Source organism: Eleutherodactylus coqui, chromosome 3, assembly GCF_035609145.1.
Source record: "Eleutherodactylus coqui strain aEleCoq1 chromosome 3, aEleCoq1.hap1, whole genome shotgun sequence".
Lineage (NCBI taxonomy): Eukaryota > Metazoa > Chordata > Amphibia > Anura > Eleutherodactylidae > Eleutherodactylus > Eleutherodactylus coqui.
Genome location: NC_089839.1, coordinates 20,192,363 through 20,209,468, shown reverse-complemented (window position 1 = coordinate 20,209,468; position 17,106 = coordinate 20,192,363). Strand labels below are relative to the sequence as shown.

The 17,106-nt window shown below is 46.5% G+C and overlaps 1 protein-coding gene across 1 annotated transcript in view; it reads left to right on the top strand.

Moving 5' to 3' along the window:
• Positions 1-16,860, top strand: part of LOC136620469 (zinc finger protein 585A-like) — a 75,359-nt gene extending 58,499 nt beyond the window's left edge. The window contains exons 9-10 of the mRNA XM_066595254.1: positions 6,375-6,495; positions 13,960-16,860. Coding sequence (XP_066451351.1) covers positions 6,375-6,495; positions 13,960-16,721 — 2,883 coding nt within the window. The 3' untranslated portion in view covers positions 16,722-16,860. The remainder of the gene's footprint in view (positions 1-6,374; positions 6,496-13,959) is intronic.
• The last annotated feature ends 246 nt before the right edge of the window (positions 16,861-17,106 follow it).

Here is a 17,106-nt window from a genome sequence, read left to right as displayed (position 1 = left end):
GTCAGCAATCCCCTTAATTGCGCCGGATAGTGTCATGGCCACCGTGGACTTAAAGGACACATATTACCATGTCCGTATACACATAGATTCCCAGCGGTTTCTGCGGTTTGCCCTGGTGATAGATGGCTCTGTCTCTCACTTTCAATTTACGTGCCTGCCGTTCGGGATTTCCTCCGCACCCCGGGTGTTCTCCAAACTGGTGTTAGAGATGGTGGCGGCACTGACAAGGTGTTGATTGTCCCATACCTCGACGATTTCCTGATCATAACAGGATCGGCTTCAGAACTCCAGTTCCAGGTCAACCTCACACTCCGTCTGTTCGAGTCATTAGGCTGGATCATCAACTCCTCTAAATCCAGTCTTCTGCCTGAGCAGAAAGAAAAAAAAATAAAAAAATAAAAAATAAAAATTTCTGGGAGTGATTCTGGACTCACACAATCAGTGCTCATCCCTTCCCCAAGAAGGCAAAAAAAAAAAAAAAAACAACAAAAAAACGATCCAGGATGAGTGTCGGGCACTTTCTCTAACCACTAAAGTCTCCCTTAGGAGAGGCATGAGGGTCCTCGGCCTCATGACCTCTTGCATCGGGTAGTCCCTTGGGCCCAGTTACATTGTAGAACCCTCCAAGACTTTATCCTAAACAACTGGGATAAATCCCCTGCCTCCCTGGATCGGAAAGTCGTCCTTACCTACAAGATAAAATCCTCCTTGGAATGGTGGATGTCTATCTCTAACCTTGCCAGAGCCACGGCTTGGTACCCCGCATCCCCAGTATCCATCTTTACTGACGCAAGTGCAACTGGTTGGGGGGCCCACTTAGGCCGTCATTACGTCCAAGGGGGCTGGAACCGGGAGGAAGCTGCTCAATCCTCCAACTACAAAGAACTTTGCGCTGTCTGGAAGGCCATTCGGGGCCTCGAGACAGAGATCAGGGGTAGACACATTAAGATCTTTTCGGATAACATAACAACTGTGTCCCTCATCCGCCACCAGGGATCCATGCGGAACCCCCGACTCCAAGACCTGGCGGCGAAAGTTCTCGGGTAGATAGAGCAGCGGACGCCTTCCGTCACAGCGTACCACGTAAGGGGCCCAGAGAACTCCATGGCGGACCATCTCAGCCGCAGGAAGATAGACCCCGGGGAGTGGACTCTATATCCACACGCGTTCCAGCTAAATTTAGAGAGATGGGGGACACCCAAGCTGGACTTGTTCACCTCTCGGGAGAACACCAAGTGTCCCCGGTTTTTCTCCACGGGAGCAGACGGGGGCTCCCTGGGAATAGATGCACTATCCCAGGCCTGGGATTGGGACCTTGCATACGCCTTCCCGCCTATCCCCCTGATTCCTCGGGTCCTAAGGAAAATTCAGGAGTCCCCAGGCTCCGTTATCCTGGTGGCCCCATTCTGGCCCAAGAGACCCTGGTTCCCGATCCTGGCCGCTCTCTCGACACAGGATCGCCTCTACATCTGCCGCAGAGAGACGACCTCCTTCAGCAGGGTCCCCTGATAGGCCCAAAGGTCCGACAGTTCAGACTGGCGGCCTGGAAGTTGAGCGGGTAAAATACCTGAGCCGGGGCCTATCAGAGGGGGTGACCACTACGTTATGTGAGAGCCTCAAAAAATCCACCTGAAAAATATACTCCAGGGTGTGGGATACCTTCTCTAGGTGGTTGGCGCATAGTATACATGACCTCCAACAGCCCGACATTAACAAAATATTGGAGTTCCTACAGGATGGTTTGGACATGGGGCTAAGACCTGGTACCCTTAAGGTCCAGGTGGCCGCCCTTGGGGCCTTCTTCGACTTCCCCTTAGGCGGCCATAGGCTAATTAAGAAATATCTGAAAGGGGCATTCAGACTCCATCCCTTTATAGGAGAAACCATGCCCCCATTGGACCTGAACCTTGTTTTGCAGGCCCTCTGCGCACACCCCTTTGAGCCCCTGGAAGATCTATCAGTAAAGATCCTCCCCCACAAAGTTGCCTTTTTAGTGGCCATCACATCCGCCAGACGGATCGGGGAGATCCAATCCTTCTCGATTAGGACCCCATACATGACCACCTGCCCAGATAAAATAGAGTTCAGGCCTGACCCCTTCTTTCAACCAAAAGTTCTCACAGACTTTCACAGAGAACAGCGTATAGTACTTCCCTCCTTCTGCCAGGAACCCCGTAATACCACGGAACAGAGGTTCCATAATTTAGATGTTAGACGAGCAGTCCTGAAGTATTTGGAGGTCACACATTCCTTCAGGAAGTCTAACAACCTCTTCATTCAATTTCAGGGTCCACGCAGAGGAGGGGCTGCTACTAAGGACTCCTTAGCGCATTAGGTCAGGAGGGCCATAGAAGAGGCGTACAGATCCCAGGGGATCCCACTCCCGGGCGACGTTATAGCCCATTCCACTAGGGCGGTCGCCTGTTCCTGGGCAGAGAGAGCCCAGGCGACAACCGACCAGATCTGCAGAGCCGCCACGGGTCGAGCACACATACTTTCGTTAAACACTATCGCCTGGATTTGGGGGCCAACCGGGATATGGCCTTTGGGCGGAAGGTGCTACAGGCAGTGGTCCCTCCCTAAAGCCCTTGGTCGTTGGTATTCCTCCATGTGTATGCTGTCAGGATGACGAGGGGAAGACAGGAATTAGGTCCTACCTGTTAATTCCTTTTCTTGAAGTCATCCTGACAGCATAGGGGCTTTTCCCTCCCCTTCGGTTATATTTTACATGAAGTAACGTATTGTACTATGATTTCCATATTAGAAATGATTGGTTAAGCAAAGCCGGGTCACTGTAGTTATTTGGTACACACTGGTGAGCCGGTGGTGGGAGTTGCCTTTTGTAGTTTCCGCTTCCTGTCCCAACAGGTGTCCAGCAGGCAACCTCCATGTGTATGCTGTCAGGATGACTTCAAGAAAAGGAATTAACAGGTAGGACCTAATTCCTGTCTTTGAAGAATCTATGAAAATACACCATTACGTTAAATCATATTGGATTTTGAATTGACCCATCAAACCTTCGACATCGATGGAATTGACCAACTTGTCTTCTTGGGCAAAGTAAGGAACCAACTCCTTTTCACGATGTCTGAACCATGAAAAAGACACTCCTGGCAATAATAAATTCCTGCTTTTGAGCCTTGAACTGAGTAACTCAGCAGCATCTTTGGGAAGATTCAAGTCTCTTACCAAATCATTCATCTCCTTCTGGTCTTGTATCCTCTTCAAAGTCAGAACTTGATTCATCATCTGGTTCAGGTATGACTCCACCTTCATCAGAGCTAGATATCTCTTCCAAGGTAGCAGGAGGCTTGGGTACTGGTATATCTGTGCAATGGGAGATGGGATAAATTGCTGAGTGAAGATTGGGGTATTAAATGGAATGCTTTGGAATTATACCCTTTCACATCACATGAACAAAAGTAACAGTCGTCACTATGGTTCTTTTGCTCTCGCCATACCACAGGAATCCCATAACAGAAAGCTTTTTTTTCTTACCCTTGAACCAATTTCGGAGGTCCTCAACACACCGTTTGCACTTGTTCCCCGTTAACTTGGGGAAACATGATTTAGGAATGATGAGCTAACACAAAGAGATTGTGGGAGTTACACCTTCTCTTTTTAGTTGTCAGCGGCCACAGCAGCAGAGAGTCAGCGTCACTGGCAGTGCCAGCAGAGACTGAGCGAGAGAGCAAGCTGTCCGCGGCCACAGCATCAGAGAGCTGGCGTCTGGGTCAGAGCTGAGAGGTGGCAGAGAGGCACAGACATGTCTGCGGAGTGTGCTGTGAGGGAGCAGATGGCCAGGGGAGATGGTCTGCAGCTTCGTAAGTCACAGTACAAGGGCTTCGCCAGGGGAGATAGGAGGGCATAGCCTTACAGCAGGGGGATTCCTAGAGAGGCTGCAGTACCACACTGTCAGCGCAGGTGTCTCTTAGTGGTTCACCACGGGGAGAAGGAAGGGGGACGGCTGCTCCGGGGAGAGTGATTGCTGCGGCATGCTAGGACCTTGCTCATGGCAGCCAATCATCTCCTGGGGGCATCACCGCCTGTCAAGCACCCTGTATACTATCTCCACCCATACTTCCGGTGGCGTCAAGATACAATAGTACCACGGGCGAGAACCAAGAAAAAAAATTGAATCAAGCCCGTGCATTTCAGAGCCCTCGCGGTCACCTTGCAACATGTTGATGCTGGTTTCCATTAGCTCACTCTGGAAGTTCTTTTCTTTGAAAGTTATGTTTTTTTGACATTGTGTATCTTAAATGCGTTGATGGGAATTAATTAATAATAATTTTGACTTTAAATTTAGTTAAAACCCCTAAGATAAAAAAATACCAAAAATTTGCTAATTTGAAGAGAATTTTGCATCTAGTGGTAAATCCTGACGTCTAGGATTTATTTCATTTTTTTTTCAGCACACCAAAATACATGAAAATTAGTTGAAAATCATCAAACAGTTTTTTAGTTGCAGATCTGTGTTATCATTCAAAAAATCAATGTATCGTTCGAATTTGAATGATAATCGTTCAGTATAAACATGACCAACAACTGGACGACGCACAAGAATTTGTTTGCTTCTCATTTGTTAAATGCAAGCATAAAAATCATCGTTCGCTCATTTACACATTGTTGTGAGTAAACAGCGATTGTTTAATCATTCACATTCACTGTATATGCAAGCTGCACGTGAGCAAACCTTCTCATGCTCAGTCTATGAACTATTAGTATACTCAAGCACATGTGAAAAAGACTGGAGTATACTAATAGATCATAGACTGAACATGAGTCAACAATGTGATGCAGCAGCCAAAAAGGTAAACACAATTCTGTGATGTATTAAAAGAAGCATAGAGTCTAGATCTCGTGAGGTCATTATCCCCCTCTACTCTTCCTTAGTCAGGCCTCATCTAGAATACTGTGTCCAGTACTGGACACCGCACTTTAAAAAAGACATATACAAACTGGAGCAAATTTAGAGAAGAGTCACCAAGATGGTAAGCGGTCTGCAAATCATGTCCTATGAGGAACGGTTAAAGGATCCGGAAATGTTTAGCTTGCAGAAGAGAAGGCTGAGAGGAGACTTAATAGCGGTCTACAAATATCTGAAAGTCTGTCACACTGCAGAGGGATTAGCCCTATTCTTATTTGCACAAGGAAAGACTAGAAGCAATGGGATGAAACTGAAAGGGAGGAAACACAGATTAGATATTAGAAAAAATCTTTCTGACAGTGAGGGTGATCAATGAGTGAAACAGGTTACCACAGGAGGTGGTGAGTTCTCCTTCAATGGAAGTGTTCAAACAAAGGCTGGACAAATATCTGTCTGGAATGATTTTGTGAATCCTGCACTGAGCAGGGGGTTGGACCCGATGACCCTGGAGGTCCCTTGAAAAATTCAAGATGCCATGACGTATGTCCGTTATTACGGTCATACTGACTTTTTGTTTTTTAATCACATTTACGTGTAATCCTGGATGGAAGAAAATGACATAGATATTACTGCCTTCTCCACGATCATCATGACATCATAGCTGGAGGATTTCACTTAAAAGTAAAGCATTAATGGTGTTGGTAACAAAGGGGCATTAGTTTGGAGGGTGCGCTGTTTTATGTATTCTGTGGAATGGCAGGAGAGAGGTCTTCCTCATACATGTTGTTGGGGCTAGAGCAACGCATTTCTGCCGACAGAATAGATGATGTTATCTGTGCGGAGAAACCAAAACCTGAGGAAGACCCTTCCCTTCATGAAATCATCAAGGCCGATATGATCCATGGGCCTCGCGGTAATTTAACCCCCAATGCACCCTGTATGAAAGAAGGTCGCTGCAGCAAGAAGTATCCTCGACCCTCCTGAGAGACACACAGGAGACGACAGATACCCCAGTGCCGGCGAAGAGCCCCGAAGGGCGGTGGTTTCACCGGTGAGATCCATGTGTAACCCTGGATAACCGCTGGGGGGCCTAATAATCCTGTTCCTTCACCTACATTTGTTCCCATATATAACATAGAGTATTGCAGTTCTGTAAGATCTATACAATACATGTAAATATGGTAATAAAGGCAGCGGCCGGGCTTCATTTGGTCTTGTAAATGATAGTGATGAGATCACATTATATGAAGTGGTTGATACATCAGCAGTTCTGAGGCCGTCTGGAGAATTCTGGGGTTTCCCATACATGAAAGGTTTCCAACAGTCGTTCATCTCGCTGTTCCTTCCTACTATGTATGGAAATGTAAGTTAGACCTGCAGCTGGCTCCCTCATATAACTACTGCTGTCCTGTCATTACTGGTCATTATGCTAATTACCCATCTTCTCCGCCCATCTAACACGTTCCTCTACATCTGTCTGACTTTTACAGTATTTGTTTCCCAGCTTTTCCCTCAGGGTAATGATCTGAAGAATATTGATGCTGCAGCCATAGTGGTAAAAGAAGAGGTAAATGTGAGGGGTGATGAGCGGTGGAAGGAGGAGATCCCTACAGACACCCGTCCAGGTGAGTAGTAACCACGGAGTAATGCAGAGAACAGTCACATCTTCTGCTCTTTCATCACCTGCAATGTTTTTGTGTTACATTTTTAAGCTCTGTGTTCTGTCAGATTGTTCAGCTGCGTATTCATCCATTTAGCCGAAACCCAAATTAAATGTGGATGAAAATGTGGTATCGCTATAGGAGATAAACCGTGACGAGGATTTAAATATGCTGATCTCTGCTGATCTCTTAAAAGGGTGTGTTTAGGGATTCCCATATATGACAGACCATCGTGTGGAAGTACAAAGGTGGCAGCTGTAAGCCAAGCAAGGGTACATAACTGTTAGGGAAATCCAATGTTCCGTCAATATGCTGTGAGGCTCCAAATCAGAGGTGATTATGGCGGCCGCCGTGAGAAAGCAATGGACACAGACATGACCGTGTCTTAAAGCAATCTACCTTTATTACAAAGCATCTTTCTTTATATAGTATTTTAAAGGAGAGCAGTCTATTGTCAATATGTGTACATTTTAGTCAGTCACATGTCTTACATAGATAGCAGTTAATCATTAAGGCCTTGTCTTTACTGGACACTATTGCACACTGACCTTTGAGCAGTGTAACAGAAGATAAAGAACAATGTAAGATATATATACACGTTTGCTAAGTACTATTCTCTATTTCTAATTCCTGTAACAATGCAATCTTGCCGTGCAAACAACACATGAATGTACAAGCGTGTATCAAAGATGTTCATAGGAGACAGGATGAAATATATATATATAAGTTTTATGCTCCTAGCCTTCACAAAACCCTGTCTTGTTAAACGGAAGCCATTCATAGGCCTCATGTCTGCACACAATGTAGATACTTGGAGGAAGTGCTAGGACAGTATGGTTGGGGACAACAGCTAACCACCGGGCCGAAACAATATCTACTGTCTTGTATTGTAATGACTGCAAGACAGATCGCTGACCTGCAGTAATTACAGGGGTAATTGCTTTTACTTCTGGTCCTCCTCTTATACACTGGGTGTTGTGTGATAAGTTGCCCACACACATGTGGCAGGTGTGCAGAGAGTGGGGCTGCTGCACCGCTGCTTGGGGTCTGGGGCAATTAATCCCGTTAGGTAGACATGTTGCTGCGGTCATTTTCTGAGGGCTGAAGTGAATGTGCATTTCTGCCTTTCTCGGTTGACAACGATCGGTTAAGGATCAGCCAAGTGTTCTCATACCATCTAACTCCTGAGGATACATATTCCTCCTGTGATAATTTGCTGGAGCTCACCGCTATGTTTGGGGTGTCGGCAGGTCTTACAATTCGGACATATTGAGGGTAATGGCTATATATGACATAGTTTCTGCAGCTGTGGGACTGTGTGTACGTCTCCACCAATATTTATGTGTCCCTGATTTATGGAAAGCCTTAACAATAATCTCATGATGCTTTACAACTTATTGCCCCAACTCTTCATTTAGCACATCATAGATTCCCTCTATACCGAGGATTGTCCATAACAGTAGAGACAGCCGTCCAAGCATTCCTCCGGCTCTGGAGCTTTTTGCAATGACTAGCTTGTATCCAGGTGTCCTTTCCTTCCAGTTTGACTGAATTGGCAGTTCTCAACTGGATCTGATATGGACTGTCAAATGTTGGTTCAAAACTTTTTTTGATGTCTTTTGAGGACAACCCAGTCCTGGAAACAAAATATGTGACCCTTTTTTTTGAGTCTGGATCTGGAATCAAGGAAAATTCATGATTATGAGTGACACAACTTCTGATGCAAGGCACTCACATGGAGACTATAGCTCTTTTTTGCTCCCCCTGAGGGCGCTGTAAGGCGAAACATGTTGTGGATATAGATTAGATTATAATAGGGGTTTGGTGGTGCTGATTTATAAATTTCCACATAGGCTTTTGGCAGTTGGCCATCCAGGCCTATGTTTTGGTGTGTATATGCACAGTTACACACATGATACTAACTGATGACTGCTGGTCCCATCCCATTACTGCCACCATTTGCCCCTTTATTTTAAATATCATTCAATGTTGTCTTTTTGAATAATAAAGTATTTAGATTATATTTCAGGGAATATCACCTATGGGGATTTTTTGCCTTTGGCAATTAGAATTGTGTTTATATAACCCGGAGTATTCCTAGGGCAATTTAATAATATAAGCAGTCATAATAATCGTCCGACTATTGAAAGTCACACAAGTCCAGCATTTTGTTGCAAGAGGCAAACAAGGTCTTCTGTGACTACATATTAGTTTGTAGAGATGGGCGAACGTACTCGTCCGAGCTTGATACTCGTTCGAGTATTAGTGTGTTCGAGATGCTCGTTACTAGAGGCGAGCACCACGCGATGTTCGAGTTACTTTTTACTTTCGTCTCTGAGACGTTAGCGCGCTTTTCTGGCCAATAGAAAGACAGGGAAGGCATTACAACTTCCCCCTGCGACGTTCAAGCCCTTTACCACCTCCCTGCAGTGAGTGGCTGGCGAGATCAGGTGTCACCTGAGTATATAAATCGGCCCCTCCCGCGGCTCGCCTCAGATGCATTCTGACATAGTTCAGGGAAAGTGCTGTCTTGCTGGAGTTGCTATAGGGAGAGTGTTAGGAGTTATTTTAGGCTTCAAGAACTTCTATTTTAGGCTTCACTGGTCCTTCTTAGGGCCACATCTGACCGTGTGCAGTACTGTTGAGGCTGCTATTTGCAGTGTTGCACTTTTTTTTTTTTTTTTTTGTATATCGGCCGTGCAGAGCATTGCGTCCTGCAGTAATTTTGCATAGTCCAGGGCCAGTAGTGGTGGTGAGCCAGGGACAGTGAAAGACATATACAGTCTATATAAGCAGTGGGCTTTTCCAACAAAATTTGGGGAAAAAAATCTATTTGGGCTGCCTGTGACCATCCTCAGTGTACTGCGTCTCTGCTGGGGGTAGTTGTCCTAATTCATACGCAGCCAGCTAAGTGTTACAGCAGGCTTGTGCAAAATTCTTTCCTGGCTCTGCTGTGCGTTCCGTAAGCGAAGTCAGCCTCCAACCACAGGCGAATAAGTGGCACATTTAATTACAGCGTTCTGTTTCTGCACTACTGGTAATATACCATGCTGAGGGGTAAGGGTAGGCCTAGAGGACGTGGACGCGGGCGAGGACGCGGAGGCCCAAGTCAGGGTGTGGGCACAGGCCGAGCTCCTGATCCAGATGTATCGCAGCCGACTGCTGCGGGATTAGGAGAGAGGCACGTTTCTGGCGTCCCCACATTCATCTCACAATTAATGGGTCCACGCGGTAGACCTTTATTAGAAACTGAGCACTGTGAGCAGGTCCTGTCGTGGATGGCAGAAAGTGCATCCAGCAATCTATCGACCACTCAGAGTTCTGCGCCGTCCACTGCTGCAACTCTGAATCCTCTGGCTGCTGCTCCTCCTTCATCACAGCCTCCTCACTCCATAACAATGACACATTCTGAGGAGCAGGCAGACTCCCAGGAACTGTTCTCGGGCCCCAGCCCAGAATGGGCAGCAATGGTTCCGAATCCTCTCCCACTGGAGGAGTTTGTCGTGACCGATGCCCAACCTTTGGAAAGTTCCCGGGGTCCGGGGGATGAGGCTGGGGACTTCCGGCAACTGTCTCAAGAGCTTTCAGTGGGTGAGGAGGACGATGACGATGAGACACAGTTGTCTATCACTCAGGTAGTAGTAATTGGAGTAAGTCCAAGGGAGGAGCGCACAGAGGATTCGGAGGAAGAGCAGCAGGACGATGAGGTGACTGACCCCACCTTGTTTGCTACGCCTACTGAGGACAGGTCTTCAGAGGGGGAGGCAAGGGCAGCAGCAGGGCAGGTTGGAAGAGGCAGTGCGGTGGCCAGGGGTAGAGGCAGGGCCAGACCGAATAATCCACCACCTGTTTCCCAAAGCGCCCCCTCACGCCATGCCACCCTGCAGAGGCCGAGGTGCTCAAAGGTCTGGCAGTTTTTCACTGAGAGTGCAGACGACCAACGAACAGTGGTGTGCAACCTTTGTCGCGCCAAGATCAGCCGGGGAGCCACCACCACCAGCCTCACCACCACCAGCATGCGCAGACATATGATGGCCAAGCACCCCACAAGGTGGGACGAAGGCCGTTCACCGCCTCCAGTTTGCACCGCTGCCTCTCCCCCTGTGCCCCAACCTGCCACTGAGATCCAACCCCCCTCTCAGGCCACAGGCACTACCGTCTCCCGGCCTGCACCCACACCCTCACCTCCGCTGTCCTCGGCCCCATCCACCAATGTCTCTCAGCGCACCGTCCAGCTGTTGCTAGCGCAATTGTTGGAGCGCAAGCGCAAGTACGCCGCCACGCACCCGCACGCTCAAGCGTTAAACGTGCATATAGCCAAGTTTATCAGCCTGGAGATGCTGCCGTATAGGGTTGTGGAAACGGAGGCTTTCAAAGGTATGATGGCGGCGGCGGCCCTGCGCTACTCAGTTCCTAGTCGCCACTACTTTTCCCGATGTGCCGTCCCAGCCCTGCACGACCACGTCTCCCGCAACATTGTACGCACCCTCACCAACGCAGTTACTGCCAAGGTCCACTTAACAACGGACACGTGGACAAGCACAGGCGGGCAGGGCCACTATATCTCCCTGACGGTACATTGGGTGAATTTAGTGGAGGCTGGGACCGAGTCAGAGCCTGGGACCGCTCACGTCCTACCCACCCCCAGAATTGCGGGCCCCAGCTCGGTGGTGGTATCTGCGGCGGTGTATGCTTCCTCCACTAAACCACCCTCCTCCTCCTCCTCCTCCATCATCATAGACAGGAGGGTGCTCTGACTATCCAGCGACATACTGTCTTCCCCCGGCTCTGTTTCCGAGCGCAAAGCGTCTGCCTTTATGCTTTGCAGGGAACTTCTCAAGGCATAGCAGAGGAATGGTGACGCTAATGATTGCAGCATCGCCGCTCACCATCTGGGTAGACTCCTCAAAGTTTGCAAGGACCTGGCAGATGTCTGCCAACCAGGCCCACTCTTCTATAAAGAATTGAGGAGGCTGACTCCCACTGCGCCGCCCATGTTGGAGTTGGTATTCCACTATAGCTCTACGCTGCTCATAGAGCCTGGCCAACATGTGGAGCGTAGAGTTCTACCATGTGGGCACGTCACACAGCAGTCGGTGCACTGGCAGATGAAACCGATGTTGCAGGGTGGCAGCGTCCGTGTGGGACTTGCGAGGAGGAGGAGGACGAGGAGGACGAGGAGGACATGGCTGACTTCATGTTACGATGCCTTTCTCGTGACCCTCACGTTACACGCATTCTGGCCACTTCGGATTACTGGGTGTACACACTGCTCGACCCACGGTATAAGGAGAACCTTTCCACTCTCATACCCGAAGAGGAAAGGGGTTCGAGACTGATGCTATACCACAGGACCCTGGCCCTGACCCATTAAAGCTGACGTTACATCGGTCCACACGGAGTTGTAACTGCATGTGTCCACTTCTTAAGGACCCCAGTCTGACTGGGGCATGCAGTGTGGGCCGAAGCCCACCTGCATTAAACATGACATTACCTCAGCTGTGATGGGCACTGCAATGGGATTTATTTACGTACCACCGGTGGCTTCCTGGCACCCACCCATGCTGTCGGTCCACAGGGACTTCACAATAGGGAGTTGTACCTGCCTGTGTCTATGAATTAAAAACCCCGGTCAGGTTGGGGCATGCAGTGTGGGCCGAAGCCCACCTGCATTTAATCTGGCGTTAGCTCTGCTGTCCAAGGCACTGCAATGGGATACATTTATGTACAGCCGGTGGGTTCCAGGGAGCCACCCATGCTGTGGGTGCACACGGAATTCCCATTGCGGAGTTGTACCTGCCTGTGACTATTTATAAAAAAACGCGGTCTGACTGGGGCATGCAGACACCTTGACAGAATGAATAGTGTGTGGCACATAGGTTCCCCATTGCTATGCCCACATGTGCAGCTCCTGATGGCGGTGGCACAGGATTATATTTCTCACTGCTTCTGTACAGCATTGTGGGCTATCGTCCTGCCCCTTTTAAAGAGGGTCGCTGCCTAGCCGTGCCAACCCTCTGCAGTGTGTGCCTGCGGTTCCTCTGGCAGACACACTTCTAAATAGACATGAGGGTGGCGTGGCATGAGGGCAGCTGAAGGCTGCGCAGGGACACTTTGGTGTGTGCTGTGGACACTGGGTCGTGCGGGGGGGGGGGGGGGTTGGGCAGCATGTAACCCAGGAGAAGTGGCAGCGGAGTGTCATGCAGGCAGTGATTGTGCTTTGTTGGAGGTAGTGTGGTGCTTAGCTAAGGTATGCCATGCTAATGAGGGCTTTTCAGAAGTAAAAATTGTTGGGAGGGGGGGGCACTCTTGCCGCTATTGTGGCTTAATAGTGGGACCTGGGAACTTGAGATGCAGCCCAACATGTAGCCCCTCGCCTGCCCTATCCGTTGCTGTGTCGTTCCCATCACTTTCTTGAATTGCCCAGATTTTCACAAATGGAGACCTTAGCGAGCATCGGCGATATACAAAAATGCTCGGGTCGCCCATTGACTTCAATGGGGTTCGTTACTCGAAACGAACCCTCGAGCATCGCGAAAATTTCGTCCCGAGTAACGAGCACCCGAGCATTTTGGTGCTCGCTCATCTCTATTAGTTTGCTTCACATGCCCCCCCCCCCACAAACTGCTTCTAGCCAGCCTGTTCTACTCTTTTCTATGAAATTTTATAAGTGACCCATAAGAGCCTTGGAGGATAATATCCAAAAGTCAAGAGAATTGTATTAACCCCGGGGGATAATGTGCAGAAACAACTGCTAGATTACTCTTACATCAGTAATAACTTGGGCGATTATTGCCCCATGTAAAGGTACCTTAGCTGTCAAACCCCTGTGATTGTAGCTGGCAGGTGTCATCTGCTCCAAACAACCAGCACCCACTGGGTATGCGGCGGGCACATCTCTCAAAAACACTTCATATTCACCCTGCACCTCTGTGATCTACATGTACAAAACGAAAATATATCTCACCAGCAGCACTTTAAAATATCCCCATAGGCTTGAAGCAAATTTCAATAATTAACCCTTTCCCCCTCTGTAATTTACATGTAGATCGCAGTAAATAAGATTAGGTAGCCGCATTAATTGGTGCAAAAAAATCCAAATGCGTTTATTTTCCCATAACCAATGTAGCCAGTACAGCGCCGTTTCGACCAGCAGTTTGGTCTTGAGCTTGATAAAGGTCAAAACGTCGCTGTAGTGTCTACATTGGTTATGGGAAAATAAACGCATTTGGATTTTTTGCACCAATTGATGCTGCTACCTAATCTTATTTACTGCGATCTACATGTAAGTTACAGAGGGGGAAAGGGTTAATTATTGAAATTTGCTTTAAGCCTTCAAATTTTGTATAGAAGTTTTCTTTGTAAATATTATTAAATATATATTTTGTTTTATTCAAAAATAACAAAAATACATTTTATTGTTTGCAGATGCCGGTACCAGGAGCTCAGGGGAATATCGGATGTCTTCAGATCTTAACGCAGAAGACTGCAATATTGCCCAGGATACATTAGAAGAGCCCACTATTATCCCAGATAAACCCTCAGCCCTTCACAGCAAACATCTATCATCTGATCCTGCTACACAGGTCCTGCTTTCTGATGCATCACAGACTACTGAGCCAGAAAAAAGCCACAGCAGGGATGTTGAATATCAAAAAGCTCCCACAGCGGAGAAGGCATTCTTACATTCAGAAAGTAGAAGATGTTTTATAAATAAATCAGATCTTGCACCACATGAGAGAAGCCACACAGGGGCGAAGCCATTTTCATGCTCAGAATGTGAAAAATGTTTTCCTGTGAAATCACGTCTTGTTACACATCAGAGAATTCACACAGGAGATACACCATTTTCATGTTCTGAGTGTGGGAAATGTTTTGCTGTGAAATCACGTCTTGTTACACATCAGAGAAGTCACACAGGAGAGATACCATTTTCATGTTCTGAGTGTGGGAAATGTTTTGCTGTGAAATCACGTCTTGTTACACATGAGAGAAGTCACACAGGAGAGAAACCATTTTCATGCTCAGAATGTGGAAAATGTTTTCCTGTGAAATCACAACTTGTTAGACATCAGAGTACTCACACAGAGAAGAAAACATTTTCATGTTCTGAGTGTGGGAAATGTTTTACCTGGCAATCAGGTCTTGTTACACATCAGAGAAGTCACACAGGAGAGACACCATTTTCATGTTCTGAGTGTGGGAAATGTTTTGCTGTGAAATCACGTCTTGTTACACATCAGAGAAGTCACACAGGAGAGAAACCATTTTCATGCTCAGAATGTGGGAAATGTTTTACCTGGCAATCAAATCTAGTTAAACATCAGATAACTCACACAAGAGACAAGTTATTTTCATGTTCTGAGTGTGGAAAATGTTTTACCTGGAAATCAGCTCTTGTTACACATCAACGAACTCACACTGGGGAGAAGCCATTTTCATGTTCAGAATGTGGGAAATGTTTTATCCAGAAATCACATCTTTTTACACATCAGAGAAGTCACACAGGAGAGACACCATTTTCATGTTCTGAGTGTGGGAAATGTTTTGCTATGAAATCATGTCTTGTTAGACATCAGAGAAGTCACACAGGAGAGAAGCCATTTTCATGTTCAGAATGTGGGAAATGTTTTGCTATGAAATCATGTCTTGTTAGACATCAGAGAAGTCACACAGGAGAGAAGCCATTTTCATGTTCTGAGTGTGGGAAACGTTTTACCTGGCAATCAAATCTTGTTAAACATCAGAGAACTCACACAGGAGAGACACCATTTTCATGTTCTGAGTGTGGGAAATGTTTTACCTGGAAATCAGATCTTGTTACACATCAGAGAACTCACACTGGGGAGAAGCCATTTTCATGTTCAGAATGTGGGAAATGTTTTAGGCAGAAATCGAACCTTCTTGCACATCAGATTACTCACACAGGAGAGAAGCCATTTCCATGTTCAGAATGTGGGAAATGTTTTAGGCAGAAATCGAACCTTCTTGCACATCAGATTACTCACACAGGAGAGAAGCCATTTTCGTGTTCAGAATGTGGGAAATGTTTTAGGCAGAAATCGAACCTTCTTGCACATCAGATTACTCACACAGGAGAGAAGCCATTTTCGTGTTCAGAATGTGGGAAATGTTTTACTGTGAAATCATGTCTTGTTAGACATCAGAGAAGTCACACAGGGGGAAAACCATTTTCATGCTCAGAATGTGGAAACTTTTTTGCTTTGAAATCAAATCTTATTACACATCAGAGAAGTCACACAGGAGAGAAGCCATTTTCATGTTCAGAATGTGGGAAATGTTTTGCTGTGAAATCACGTCTTGTTACACATCAGAGAACTCACACAGGAGAGAAGCCATTTTCATGTTCTGAGTGTGGGAAATATTTTAGCCAGAAATCATACCTTCTTACACATCAGAGGACTCACACAGGGAAGAAAACATTTTCATGCTCAGAATGTGGGAAATGTTTTACCTGGAAATCACATCTTGTTACACATCAGAGAACTCACACTGGGGAGAAGCTATTTTCATGTTCAGAATGTGGGAAATGTTTTGCTGTGAAATCACGTCTTGTTACACATCAGAGAACTCACACAGTAGAGAAGCCATTTTCATGCTCAGAATGTGGGAAATGTTTTACCTGGAAATCAGATCTTGTTACACATCAGAGAACTCACACTGGGGAGAAGCTATTTTCATGTTCAGAATGTGGAAAATGTTTTTCCCGGAAAGCAGATCTTGTAAAACATCAGAGAACTCACACAGGGGAGAAGTTTTTTCCATGTTCAGAATGTGGGAAATGTTTTTCCCGGAAAGAAAATCTTGTTACACATCAGAGAACTCACACTGGGGAGAAGCTATTTTCATGTTCAGAATGTGGAAAATGTTTTAGCCAGAAATCAGGTCTTGTTATACATCAGAGAAGTCACACAGGGGAGAAGCCATTTTCATGTTCAGAATGTGGAAAATGTTTCTCCCGGAAAGCAGATCTTGTAAAACATCAGAGAACTCACACAGGGGAGAAACCATTTTCATGTTCAGAATGTGGGAAATGTTTTGCTTTGAAATCACATTTTGTTACACATCAGAGAACTCACACAGGGGAGAAACCATTTTCATGTTCAGAATGTGGGAAATGTTTTTCCCGGAAAGCAGTTCTTGTTACACATCAGAGAATTCACTTGTAAACATTTTCATGTCGTTAATGTGGGAAATGTTTTACTCTGGAATCAAAGCTTGTTCTACATCAGAGAATTCAAACACAAGAGAAGTCATATATTTATGTTCAGAATCTTGGAAATATTTTATCTATTTAGTTAGACATTAGAGGGCTCACGCAGGTGCAGAGCCAGGTTCAGGTCCTGAATGTGGGAAATATTTTACCTTGAAAGCAGATCTGGTTAGACATCATCAGAGAATCCACATGGGACAAAGCCATTTACATGTTCAGAATCTAAGTAGAAAGGTGAAAAAAATCCGGGGTTGCGCTACCCGAATCAGTGAGTGATTTGGATAAATATAAGCAGGGGAACATGCAGAATATATGATTCTTCTCTCTCATTTAAGATGGTG